This window comes from Rhinolophus ferrumequinum, chromosome 16 (assembly GCF_004115265.2).
Source record: "Rhinolophus ferrumequinum isolate MPI-CBG mRhiFer1 chromosome 16, mRhiFer1_v1.p, whole genome shotgun sequence".
Taxonomy (NCBI): domain Eukaryota; kingdom Metazoa; phylum Chordata; class Mammalia; order Chiroptera; family Rhinolophidae; genus Rhinolophus; species Rhinolophus ferrumequinum.
Genome location: NC_046299.1, coordinates 26,751,856 through 26,766,103, shown reverse-complemented (window position 1 = coordinate 26,766,103; position 14,248 = coordinate 26,751,856). Strand labels below are relative to the sequence as shown.

General features: G+C 35.2%; 1 protein-coding gene across 10 annotated transcripts in view; it reads left to right on the top strand.

Annotated features, from left to right (window-relative positions):
- LCOR (ligand dependent nuclear receptor corepressor) overlaps positions 1-14,248 on the top strand; it is a 115,602-nt gene that overhangs the window by 39,718 nt on the left and 61,636 nt on the right. For 8 of the 10 annotated variants that reach the window (XM_033131276.1, XM_033131272.1, XM_033131274.1 and 5 more), the window contains 2 exons: positions 12,397-12,462; positions 12,801-12,880. Coding sequence is in view for 7 of the 10 variants with exons in the window: in XM_033131272.1 (XP_032987163.1) it covers positions 12,397-12,462; positions 12,801-12,880 (146 nt within the window). In the remaining 3 variants the exon portion in view is untranslated. The remainder of the gene's footprint in view (positions 1-12,396; positions 12,463-12,800; positions 12,881-14,248) is intronic. The other 2 variants (XM_033131278.1, XM_033131271.1) reach the window with 1 other exon arrangement.

Genomic DNA, 14,248 nt, shown 5'->3' with positions numbered 1-14,248 from the left:
TCACCATCTTAGTTGTAGAGGGCGCAGCTCACTGACCCATGTGGGCATCGAACCGGTGACTTCCGCGTTAGGAGCAGGGCGCTCCAACCAACCACCTGAGCCACCTGGCAGGCCAATATAGTACTTCTGTTATGCTTTTAGATACTAGTCTAAACAGTTTGCAAATATTTGTTTAATAATCTTATTTTTTTTTAATCAAAACAATTTTACAGCCAAGAAAGGTGAGGCATAAAGAACACAAATAACTTGCTCAAGGCCATAGAACTATTATTAAAAGTCAAAGTCAGAAATTTGAACCCAAGTAATCTGGCTCCAGAATCCATGCTCTTAATCACTAGTCTCTTACTTCTTAGAATACAAGTGTTCCTTTTATAACTTGACAACATTGAGTATAAAATTCAGTTGGATACATAAAACATGCAGTCATGTTGAAATATCAGGGCAAGTAAAGTGAAGGATATTGGGAGTCAATTGGGAGGAAAGAACAGTTGGAAGGAACTTTTGATCTTTGGCCTTGAAGACTAAGGATCAAGATTTGAGATTTGAGAGAACCATTTAGGCAAAAAGAGCAGGGTGAGAAGAGGGATTAAGACTAGCAAAAGCAAGTTATATTCAAGAAACAATAGTTTGAATTGAGTGTGCTTGAAGGAAATCGGGGTGGAAAGTGTTGAAAAAGTTCACTTTCGGAAGGATTTAAAAGCCAGACTTCATAGTTTGGATTTTATTCTGTAGGCAGTAGGTAATTGAATGTTTTTGAGCAGGGGAAAACTATTAAGAATTTACTTTATGTGTAAGTATGTTTATAAATCTGAAGGCTAACTCAAACTTTTGTGCAATTTAAAATTTTCTAAAACATACTGAAGCTTATATTCTAGTGAGGGCCAGATTGAAGTTTGATCTTTTGTACTGCCATATTAAGGTATGTCGGAGTGTTATAAAAATAATGATTTTTAAATATGCAAATTAGATGTAGTTAAAGAAATGTGTTTGATTCTATCAAAAGAGATGCTTCCTTTCAAATTTCAAAATCATCTTGTATGAGAGTTGGAGTTATGCATTTAATTACATACCACATACAGTAGTTCAGAACAGCTAGTATTTTTTGAGTGCTTAACAACCAAGTTGTTTGCCAGATGCTGGAAATATAACCAGCATATAAATAAGACTGGTCATATTTTCAGTCGTTTTTCCTTCCTATTTGGTAAATATTGGAATGCTCCAATATTCAGTCCCCTGTCCTCCTCTCCTTTTCATTTGCTCTCATTAACTGAATATGATCTCATCTAGTTCTAAGGCTTTAAGTTTTATCTCTATCTTGATGATTTGGCAGTTTTATATCACAGATCCCAGTATATCCTTTTAATTTCAAACTCACCTACCCAGTTGCTTCCTACATATATCCACTTTGATTTCTAAGAGACATGACAGACTTAATACGTTCACAACTGAACCAGATTTCTCTCTGCCAAACCTGTTTCTCTTCCCGTCTTCTCCGTATTAGAAAGTTACATTACCATTTTACCCAGTTCTCAGACCAGAAGCCTAAGTATGATTTTCAGCTCCATTCCCTCACATTTCAAATCTAGAGCATCACCAAAGCAGTTGATTTTATCTTCAAAATATACTCTATATCCAGCCACTTTTCTCTACCTCCATTACTGCCACTCCAGTTCAAGCCACCATTATTTCTTGCTAAAGCTATTGTAATATAATAGTTCTCCAGTAATGCTTCCTTCATAATCAGTTTTCTGTGCAGCCACCCGGAAGTCTTAAACAATATAAATCTGATCATGTTATTGCCACTACTACTTAAATGTAAATCTAGTGGATTTCTATTAAAATCAAAATCCAATCTCTTCGCCATGATCTTGCCTCTAGATCTCTGATCTCATCTCCTACTTTCCATCTTACGCACTTTGCTCAGACCGAACCAACTTTCTTGCTGTTTTTCAAAACTGTTTCCCGGGAGAAAGACCTAGCCAGACAATCAACTCTAATGCTTCTTTTGGAGCAAAAATTAATTCAAGACCCAGTCGTATTTTACTATAAGATCGGGTATAATATAATATAATATAATATAACATAAAGTACCGCGTCTTATTTACTATAAGACCGGGTCTTATATTAATTTTTGCTCCAAAAGACGCATTAGAGCTGATGGTCCGGCTAGGTCTTATTTTTGGGGAAACATAGTACCATACTTCATACCATATACTGGTTCAGTGTTGTTCCCTCTGCCTGGAATGTTCCTATCCTGGGTATCTACATGGCTTGCCTCCTCACTTCATTGAATGCTCAGAAATGTTGCCTCCTAGTACCCTTTTCTGACCTCTAAAAATTCTCCCTACTCAGTCCCTCCTCAGCAATTCTCAGTGTTATCAGTCAGGGTTTATCAGGACTTAGTCCCCTACTTTGCTTTATTCTTCTTTGACCATTCCTCCTGCTTATCCTTATCACACATTTTTTATCATCATCATCATTATTTGTGTCATTTGTCTCCTGTCAGAATTAAAGGTCTGAGATAGGGAGTTGTTTTGGTCTGTGTTGTTCACAGCTGCATCCCTAGTGCCTGACTCATAGTAGACACTCAATAAATATCTATAGTCCAAGGAAAAAGACTTGGAAACAACAAGAAACAACAGAAAACCTTTTTACTTTATTAATTTGAAAAAAAGGCAAAGACATTGCTAATCTCTCACGTTGTATTATATTTTAGTACCTTTGAGAAAATATATGACAAAAGGCTATTTTGAATTCAGTAGTGATTTTTAAAGAAATATGTATTTTGTTCACAGCAAAATGAGTTCAGAAAAGTAGGAGCTGTGTATGAAGCACATTTTTATTTAATTTACAAACAGTGCTCATATGGATTTACTGACCTTGTAATGACTGAGTTCCTCTAAGGAATTGTGGCCCACAGATTGTGAACTCCTGGTGTAATTGACTCATTCCTAATCAACTTTAGATTTGCATTTAAATGGCTTCTTTTTAGCATAATTACCCAAGACAGTTTGTTGTAACAGAAAAAATGAACCAAAACTGTCCTTGGATTTCCAAAGAACTAAATTCATCTAACCTCACTACTTACTACCTTTCTGATTTTGGTTTCTTAACATCTTAGAATCTCATTTATGGCATTATGTATGTAAATATAATTATGAAATAATTTTGGTACTGTTCCAGCTACTCAATACATATTCCTTTTTTCTCCTGAGTGTATTAATGCCACTATTTTCCAGGGCTTCATTTTTATCAATTTATTTCTTTACTGTGGTTACAGCTTTGTACACACACACAACAATGTGTCCTGTCGTCTGTGTTCATGGCCCATTAATTATATTTTGGTTTTGGTTCATAGACACAGGGAACTTGGTTGAGCTGGAACAGAAAACCATCCTTTTCCCATCAGATATAAATTACCCTTCTGTTTTATTTACTTTGAGTCCTCAACATGCCCCAACACACACAACGGAGTCATTATAAAATTTCAAACAAGAGTTAGGAAGGTTGTGTTTGTATTCATCCAACAAACATGTATTGACTGCAGTTCAAGGAACAGGCTGATGATAAGGAAAAGATGTTAAAGTCTAGCGGATAAAATGCCCCAAAATTATAGTTTATAAGTAGTACAACTTCAGCACTGAGGAGGCTGTCCCTAACTTTCCCTGGGGCTTGTGGGATGGATAAGGAAGGGATGCCTTAGAATTAACTAGACAGAGGGTTGCAGGAGAACATTCTAGGCATGGGACATGCTGTGCTTAAAGACACGGAATTATTGACATCTATGTAAGGATTGATAAATCAGTCTGACCAGAGCATAGTTCATGTGAGAGCATAGTTTATGGTAGGGAGACTGAAAAGGCAGTTTGGGACTAGACACACCCTCAGTGATCTTGCATGTCATCCAAGAATTTGAAGTCTTCAGTATTGTCTGGAAAGCCATCAAAAGTTTTTAAAACCAAGGGGAAAAAAATGGAAGAAGTTTGGCAGCAATGTGAAGGGTGGGTTTCGGTGGAGATGGTGGTATACGGGGATGTAAGATGAATTAAAAGGTAAGATGTGATGAAGTGAAAAGACCCTGGGCTTTATAACCACGGGCCTGGTTTTAAACGTAGGCTCTGCCTCTTTGTAGTTGTATGAAAATTGTGGCTGCTTTGATTTTCAGTTTTCTTATCTGCACTAGGTAGTAATGATACCTGCTTTACACTGTTTCTCTGAAGATTTTGTTATAACGTATGAAGTACCTGATGGAGTGCTTGCCTGATGCCAACTAAGGGTTTGATTAGTGGTAACTGCATCATGATATCATGATATACTACATTTTATTTATCCTAGATTATTTCTTAATGCAGAACAATTAAATATTTTTCTTAAATCATTCCAATGCTTGCTTAATTCTTTGTTTTAAAAAAAGAAGAAAACCTGGAAATAAGTGAACTGAGATTCTATCGTAAGTTAGAGAAAGAACAACAGAATAAAAGATAATGAAACTTGGAGTAAAAATTAATGAACCAGAACAAATACAAAGATATCATAGAGAAGATCAAAAAAAAGTTAAAAGTGGATTTTTCGGTTAGGAGGGGGATGGATCTAAAAAAACAAACCTGGCAAGATTGATAAGATTGACCAAGATAATAAAAAAAACAAATAATATTACAACAATGAAGACTACAGGTAAAGAAGAGATTTAAGAGATAGGGGTTTTATGGCAGCATTATTTGCAATAGCCAGAAGGTAGAAGCAACCCCAAATGTTCATGATGGATGAATGGATAAACAAAATAAGATTTATGCATCAATGGAATATTATTCTTCCTTAAAAAGGAAGGAAGTCCTGTCACATGCTGCAGCATGCATAAGCTTTGAGGACGTTGTGCTAAGTGAAGTAAGCCAGTCACAAATGACAAATACTGTATGACTACTTAAGAGATACTTAGTGCAGTCACCTTCATAGAGACATAAAGTAGAATTGTGGTTGGCAGGGCTCGGGGGAATAGAGAGTTATTGTTTAATGGGTATAGAGTTTCACTTTTGCAGGGTGAAAAAAGTTCTGGAGATGGATGGTGGTGCAATGTAAATATATTTAATGGTACACTTAAAAATAGCTAAATTGGTAAATTTTATGTTATATATATTTTACCACAATTTAAAAAGATAAAGGAAGGCCGGCCCGGTGGCTCAGACGGTCAGAGCTCCATGCTCCTAACTCCGAAGGCTGCCGGTTCGATTCCCACATGGGCCAGTGGGCTCTCAACCACAAGGTTGCCGGTTCGACTCCCGCAACGGATGGTGGGCTGCACCCCCTGCTACTAGCAACGGCAACTGGACCTGGAGCTGAGCTGTGCCCTCCACAGCTAAGATTGAAAGGACAACAACTTGACTTGGGGAAAAAAAAGATGAAGGAAAATACTGTCAACAACCATATGCCAATAATTAGGAAACTCAAGAAAAATAACCAACTCAAGAAGAAATAAAATCTGTTGTTCTGTAACTATTAAATAGAATCATACAGTATTAAATAAATGTAATAGTTAAAACTCTTCTCTCAAAGAAAATAACCCCAGGTGGTTTTACATGTGAATTTATCCCAACTTTTAAGGAAGAGAGCCTTCCAATTTTCTGTCACCTCTTCCAGAAAACAGAAAAAGAGGGAATATATCCTAACTCTTTCTACGAGGCCAGATGCCAAACCCAAATGGAGATATTATAAGAAGAAAATTATGAATCCATTCCACTCATGAAACAGATTACCCCTTTAATAACAGGAAAATTCTTCATTATTTTGTTTTATGCTTTTATCTTTGAATTCTTTGGTATTGTTATTGCCACCTATTTTATTGTTCTTTTCTACTTTTCTACATTTTCTCATATCTTTGCCTGTTTCTACAATTTCAACATATCTGTGTCACTTTGAGTATTTTATAAACAGTACATTGTTCTGCCGTATCTGACAATTTTTTCTCTTTTACTTAGTTAATTCAATCAGTTAACATGTATTATAACACATACCTACTTATATGTTTGGGATTATTTCTATAATTATTTTTTGTGTTTCCTGTTTAGTATGCTTGCTTTTTGTTCAGCCTTTAATTTTATTTACTTTTATAGTTGATCTTTTTTACTGTTAGATCCTTTGGTGATTTAGAAATTCTTCAGCTTTACCCATACATTTTAAGCAAATTAATTTTAAACCTACATTTCCTTATGAACATCAAAAAATTATGACTATTATATATTGTTCCCTCACCCCACATACACACTGATCTTAATTAAACATGTTTTTCTTAAGCATTTTTTACTTTACTTCACCCAAGATTTTTTTGTAATAATGTGGGATGTTGTTCTTAAATCACTAATTTTTTACATTATATTGTGTTCATTATTTAAAGAATCCTTTCTTACTCATTATAGTAAACTGAACCTCTATATTAGTAGCAACTATTTACATTTAACTAATAGTTTTACTTGTACATTGCTTACCACTATTTTTTATATAAATGGTATTTTCCCCTTTTTGGAGGTCTTTGTTCTGAGTCATTTTTTATATAGCTGAACTATTTTATGTACTAACTGTCACCCCAGAGTGACACCCCAGGCTGTCCTGCTTTCCAAATCAGGGCATAGCTAGTAATTTCTTTCTTTTGCCCATATCTGTGAATAATAGATTGGCTACAAAAAGATTTTTTTAACCCTCAAAATTTCGTAAACAGCTCCATTGGCTTTTGGCATTTACTTTTACTGGCGAAATGATTGGCAGTCTAAATCTGTTTTGTCATAAGTAAACGTTCCCCTTATTTAGCGCTTTTAAACTTTTATTCTTGAAATTGAGTTGTTTTACCAGGAGAGTTCTACATGTATGTGCTTTTTTCCCCCTGAGTATTCTGCCCCAGTTCTTGTCAGAGCCCATTAGATAACAAAGACTCAAAACAGTAATCAACATTAGAAAGTTATCTTTTTTCCTTTCTCCCACCCATTTTTTTTTTTAATTTAAATTTCTTTCATTTATATTCTTTGTTTTTTCTTGTTCTGGAAATCCTATTTTACAGATATTGAATATGTTGGCCACCTTCTCATTTCTAATCTTCTCATGATTTCTATGTCTTCAGGTTCACTGTACATTGTTAAGACATTTCTTAAGTTGGTTTTCTAAATCACTAACTGGTTATATATTTTCCTACTCAATACTTCTGTTTGGTTATTTTGACAGTTTTTTCTTTTTTCCCCTCCCCCAAGCTCATACTCTCCATTTTGTTTTTGTTTTTTCTTCAGAGCAGCTTGTTCTTTTTAAAAATGCTATTCCTCCCTGGTATCAGTAGAAATACTATTTATAATTTTTCTTCAAGTTCTAGTATTCTTGATTCATTCTTCAGTTTGGGCCATTAGTTGTAATTAAATTATTGTTTCTCTTCAGTATATCTGGTCAGGCTTTTCATCAGTTCTTGTGCTGGGTTATTTGGAAGGTGATAAATGGGCTCCTCAGAATGCATGGGCCAGGAAGGAGAGAGGAAGAACTCTTTAATGAGTGTAGTTGTCCAGCAGTGGGGTGGATTGCCTCAGGTATGAGAAGAGGAGGAGCCTGGTATTTGTTTCATTACTTATTGAAGTTCATGCAGACTTCTTTAGTTGTATGACACACTGAGATGGCTGGAACATCAATAAATAGTAATTAATTAAATTACGTTGTATAGAATATAAAAGATTACATAATCTGGTGCTCTTTAATTACTTTCATTTTGGGGCTTATTTGGACTTCATTGTGGTGTTGGCAAGTTATACACCCTGAGTTTTAAGCAAAGAACTCCAGATACTGTCAGTGTTCTTTGTTTATTAGGACATTGGTTGATGATTGTCATCAGCAAGCACCTTTGAACTGATATTGTACAAAATAATAATACTCTATTGAAGATTGAGCCCTCTTACACCAAGCACCAAGTTTTACAAGATACCCAAGGGACCTTGATTTAAAAATTGCTAATTTTCTGATGATATACTCTTTGTATTTTTTTTGTCCTCTGCCCCTTTTGCCCCCGCTCCTGTCCAACCCGTTGTTTCTCAGTCTAGTTGTGTAGGACACAGCTCCTTGGCCCATGCTGGTATCATGAGCCTTGCGCTCCCCCGGCTGAGGCATTCGGTCACCTGTCATTGATTGGCCACTCACAGTAGCCCACGGCAGCCCACGCCAACCTCCGGCTGCTCACGGCAGCCCAGCTCCAGGCAGAGCCGTTGTTCACAATCTAGTTGTAGAGGGCGCAGCTCACTGGCCCATGTGGGAATCGAACCTTGGCGTTAGCAGCGCGGCGCTCCAACCACTTGAGCCAGTGGGCCGGCCCTGCTCCTTGTTTTTCTTCAGCAACTCTTTGTCTCTCAAATGGCTAGTATTTGTACTGGTTATCTCAGAGGAGAGTTTCCCAAGATCCATGAACCATTTTTTCTTTCCATCCATAGTATTTTTTTTTATTTCAAAATTACAGGCTATATTGCTTATCTTAGTTGGCTATGTATTTGATATGTTCATATCCTGTTACTTTTCGTAACCTGCCTTTTCCCCTTTGGTTAGAAATGGAATAGAAATTCTGATTTATATTGAAGAGGGAAATATGTGAGAAATTTCAATCTTCTCTTGTTTTTGAGAGCTTTGTTATTAAAGCACAAGCTAAAAACCAGGCCTGTAGAGCCATAGTATAAGAGAAACATTGTGGGAAACAGGAAAACCTTCCTAGCCTTGGAGCATTACACCTCCTTGAGTGAAGACACAAACGTATGAAAAGAAAAAAAACAAACAGGGTTTAGATAGCCTGTACCAAATTTTATTTTATAGAAATTTTATTTTATAGAATACTTTTATAAACTACTTAGAGTGTTTTGCATAGGACAGAAAACATAAGGCAAGTTGACACTTATTTAAAAGAGGGGAGTGATATGATATGTGAATTCTGAGGATAAGAAAACAGGAAACCAAAGCTCCATAAGGGCGGGCACTATGTTCCCACTGCTCAGGTTCCCCCCGCCCCCGCCCCCTCCCCCCCCCCCGCTCCCCCCCCACGTGTCCCTGGTAGGTGGCAGGCTCTCCGTTCATGTATGATGAATAAGCAAATATGTATTTGTTGAACAAATTGAGAGTGTTTTGAAGCAGATAATTTATTTGGGCAGAGATGAGATACAAAGGCTTGAAAAAATATTAGGAGGTAGCAATGATGACTGAATCCATTAGAATACCAACCTGAGGAGCTGTGAGAATGAGCAGGAAAGTTCTGTGAAATAAGGCTGGTAACAGTAGGTTGAGGTCAGATTATAAGCAGCGTTGATTGCTGGACTTAGGAATTTGGGATTTGTTTTTTAAAGGAGAATTTTTCTGAACATATGGTAGCATTAGTTTAAAGCAGTGTTTTAGGAATACAGTCTGAAGACGGTGCAGGTTGCAGTGAGGAAGTCAGGAGACAAGCTTTGAGAACGGTTGTAATGTTGGATAGGATAGTAAAATTATTAATGTGTCTTTATATGTAATATATTATTATACAAAAAAAGTGCTTTTTAAGCCCTAGTGATTGAATATAATGACCTGTCTTTTTCAGTATTTATTTAATTTTCCATGGCATTTTGTTATTGATCTTCATGGCTTTTCTATGAGCTCATGGTATAAATTTTGAATGCATTTGTTCTTCTCTTATTTGCCTTTTGTTAATGTCAAGCATAGCACGAGACATTCCTTGTTGCTATGCAACTGCTAAATTCAATATTTAATATTAATAAAACTGAGTGGTATTAAATTCAGTTAACAGAGGGTGGCAAAATACGGCTTTACAGTGTCGAATCAATAATATTTGTAAGGTTTAATATATTGTTGCAGATATGAGCAAAAGAGGAGTGACTTGTTTGCAGTTATTATTTTGATCAAAATTAGTTGTGGTTAAGTCTTTGCATTCATTTATGACTGGATTTTTTTCTCGTTTGAGTTCTTCTGGTTTTTCCCTTTTTACTGCTTTTTGATCTGTTATTTGGTTTTTGTTGTCTGTGTTATTAATGAAGTTCTCACTCTGTTTTATTTGAGATTCTATTATCTTTTGTAATTTTTAAAATTTTATCTCCCCAATCTTGTATTTGCTTTTTTCTTTCCCAGTATTATTTCTTGCTGTATTTATATTTTTCCTTTTCAGGAATTTATGCTTAGCATGCAAATTTGGAATTTATTATAATGTCTTTAAACCCAGATGAAAGCATACTGGATTTGCTCTTCAGGATAAAAGCCACCTGTAACCTCCTTTAGCTATTTGCAGTGTGTACTTGGTACTTTTCAAGATATAGAAATACTGTCATTAATATTTGTGAAATCAGTTCCTTTTGGGGGTGGTAGGAGGGCTTTAGAGTTGGAGGCAGCCTATGGGATTTGTTTTTTTCTTAAGGCTAATGTTGAGAATATCTGGTTTGCAGAGATACATTCAGTATCTAACAATTGCTTTTCATTCACTTAACCACCACCTCCCCACCCTCAAAACCCCCAGCCCAACCCTTTTTCCTCCCTAGTGTGAGGAAGAAAGACCATAGTAATTGAATGGAAAATGTTTTAATTATAGTAGGCAAATAATAAACATAGATACCTACCGTTTGCTTGAATGAGTACTTTGATTTTGGTAATGTTTTGGAATAATTTTGATGGGAAGAACTGAGAAAAGTTCTTAAAAATAAATGGAAAATCTAGTAAGTAGCATAGAAAAATCAACTCTCTACTGTGTAGATAGTACAGACTCCAGAGATTAGTCTGTTGAAAATGATGGTTTAATACTAGGGGCAAAGAAATCCCTAAAATTGCAATGTTATTCTTATAACCAGGAAAAAATACTGTTTCTAGCAGCCATTTTATCTAACCCCTTACTTTCCAAACCTTTTATGGTGATTGAATTTGTGTTAAGGAAATGTTTCCTGTGTGTGGACCTCATGTATGCCCCTGGCAATAGTATTTTAAATTAGCGCTTCCCTCCCTTTTGAAAATAAGAGTACTTTTTTAACAATTAAAAAAAATTATAAGCCCTTAGGTGATAGTAGATTGTGTGACAAACTATATAGTGCCCCAGACTACTAGGAAATCTGTAACACTATTTTATTTTTAAATGTTTCTTTTTTTGTTTAGTTTTTTTTTTTTTAATTAGGGAATATTGGGGAGCAGTGTTTCTCTAGGGCGCAGCTCAGCTCCAAGTCTAGTCGCCATTTTCAATCTTCAGTTGCAGGGGGCGCAGCCCACCTTCCCATGCGGGAATTGAACCGGCAATCTTGTTGAGAGCTCGTGCTGTAACCAACTGAGCCATGGGGCCGCCCCTGTAACACTTTATATTTTCTTAATTACAGTAACATTTCTGTGCATTTGAAAAGTAGTATGTATACTGAATGCAGAAGACATTAATTCTTTCCAAAATTCATGCTTAAAAGTACATATGGATTCATGGACCCCTCGTAACTATTTGAGCTCCCAATGAGGACCGTGACACATAGTTTGGGAATCACTACTCTAATACATTATTTCTGTTATGTTGTATAAAGGTACAGTCTGATTCCCTTCCTCTTTTTCCTCCTTACTCTCTTAATAACGTGGAAAACAAGATGGCAAAGATATTTTTTAATAGTTGTTCATTTCATTGATCAGCAATATTTGAGGTAATAAATCAGACATGTCCCCCCCCCCCCCCATTTTCAACTTTGTACTGGTACAAGGTGATAACAATTTAAACATTTACGTACAGGTATATTTTTTCCTCTGTTTTTTTGTACATATAATTAGTGGATTATTGTGGCAATGTGAAATAATTACAGAGGTGTTTTCTTTTAAAATATTGTTATAGCTATTTAGTGATATAGATGTTCTCTGAGGATTTTCCTTTTTCAAAAAACTATTAGCTTGAAAAAAATCTATTGTCTCAGTTGATACTCAGAAACGTACTGTTTATGAGACTGACGCGCTACCTACTGCGCTAACGAGGCACCTATGAAACGTACTGTTTAGATTAATCCGGAACGTTGTAGAAATTTTTAAGCAGTTTGACGCTTTTGTCGGGGAAAATTTTCTATTAAAGTGGAGTTTGAGAGTTTATGTAAAGAGATATTTGAGATTTTGTAAGATGTATGAGAACCCTTGAATTTGCATTCCTTCTTGGTTATTTCTAGCATTGTCTGTTTTGTATTGTTCTTGAATGTGCTCCGAATTTGTATTGAATGTTAATCATTGACAACAGTGCAAATGATCCTTTTAGATTTGTCATTGACACTCTTTCCTCAGCATCTTTCCAATAATAATCTGGGGATCCCTGAGAACTGGAAGAAAATATCATCGTTTTTTCATGTAGCTGATTAATATTAAGTTACCAAAGGGAATATTATTGTAATAATGGATTTTTTTTCCTCCTTTCAGGGTTTGAAAGTATTCTTGAAGGGCTGTTTGGACCTGCATTATTAAAAGATCTCAGTTTATTTAAAGGTATTCAAAATTTTTTTTTGGTATTTCAAAATCACCCTGGTGACATATGATGATACCCTGGTGATTTAAGCCCCAGTCTCTTCCTTTTTGTTTACAGTTTTATGTGGATTAAAGCTATATCCATGTAAGCATTTTTTTGTGTTAGCTGGTAATGCAAATATATGAATGAATAAGATATATTAATTAGTGAGCAGTTATTGTTAAGAATTTTAACAGAAATAAGTGACCTATCTACTGTTTAGTGAGGTTTTTTTTTTTAATAATACTTCTGATATTATCATTTGTTTCCTGAAAAATTCTCTTTTGTGATTAATTTGTGATTTCTACTGTTTTTGCAGACTGTGAACCTGAAGGCATTTCTGATTGGACTTTTGATGAAAATTGTTTATTCTGTTGCTTGGGAAGAGATAAAGTAAAGGTAACCAAGAAACTCAATGAAACTTGTCTAATGTGGTATTTTATAGTTTTTTTCATTTTTTCAGAATTTGATTACTTTGTTAGAGAGTTGTAGGAAAAGGATCGTATGAGTCTGTATTTGTTTATATAGGATTTGATAATAACTCAGTTTTGCAGTTTACACTGTTTCTACTCTGTTGATTAGCCTATTGAGAAATCTATACCTTAACATGCATTGCTTTACTTTAACTTTATGTTCACTAGGCATAATAATTAACTAGGTTTCAAACTGTTGCTTATTTTAAATATGAAATGTATGGTAATTCAAGTAATGGGACTCATTTGTACAAAAAGAACAGTAACATGGATCTGGATCAAGTAGTTACTAATTCATGTAGATTGGTGATGGACTGGTTTATGCTGTAATATAAGTTGTTCATAATATTTGAGTATGAATGCTGTTCATACTCAATTGCAAAAAATGGCTATAACTTTAGGTTTGTGTTTTATTGCTTTGTGTTAAGTAAACATAAATAGAATTGGTTTAGAAACATTTCAGTTGTTGGAAAAATTTATTAATAATTGTTTACTGTCTTATGTTTCTTTTCATGGTACTTCTGTTCCCTGTTTTAAAGTTTTGGAAACGTTTTTAATTCCTTCCTCTCCCTTGTACTTGTCTAACTTCAAATCACTGACCAGGTTCTATCAGTCCTACTCATATTGAATTTCATTTTTTTTCTTTCCACAGTCACCATTATAGTTCAAACCGTTGGCATTATTTCTGAACTACTAAAAATAACACGTTTTATCTCTCAGTTTTCTTTGGTCTGTTTCATTGTCTTCTGGATTCATTAGCCTGATTCTCAGTGCCTCAGTACTATGTTTCAGTCCACTTTACTTTCTAATGCTGTCCCACGGGTCTTCTGGACACTTTTCTTTCAGCTAAACTGGTCTGATCATTTGTATTAAACAATATGCTTTTATTACTTGGACTACAGCATTGCATACTCATTATTCTCTATAGCTTGAAATTCCCTTGCTCTTACTCTTAGCTTAAGCTCCTTCTTTCCTATAAATGGTATACCTCTGCTCTTACTGCCATTTCAACCCTTCATACTCTTGTGGTAAATATTATCTATACCAATTGTTTGTCAATTAATACTCTACCTTATTTTGTTCATCCATTTCTGCATTTGAATCTTGTATTCCTGACTACATTGTCAACCTCTGAAGACTGTGAACCATGTTGTATTCTTCTTTGTACCCTTGCATGTAGCCACTGTATCACTGTTTACCATTGTTGGCAAGTTGCTTTAAATTGTCAAAGCCAGTTTAAGAACTTCTTAATGTTCCTCTTTTATGGCATCTTTTTCTTGCTTACTACATGAAA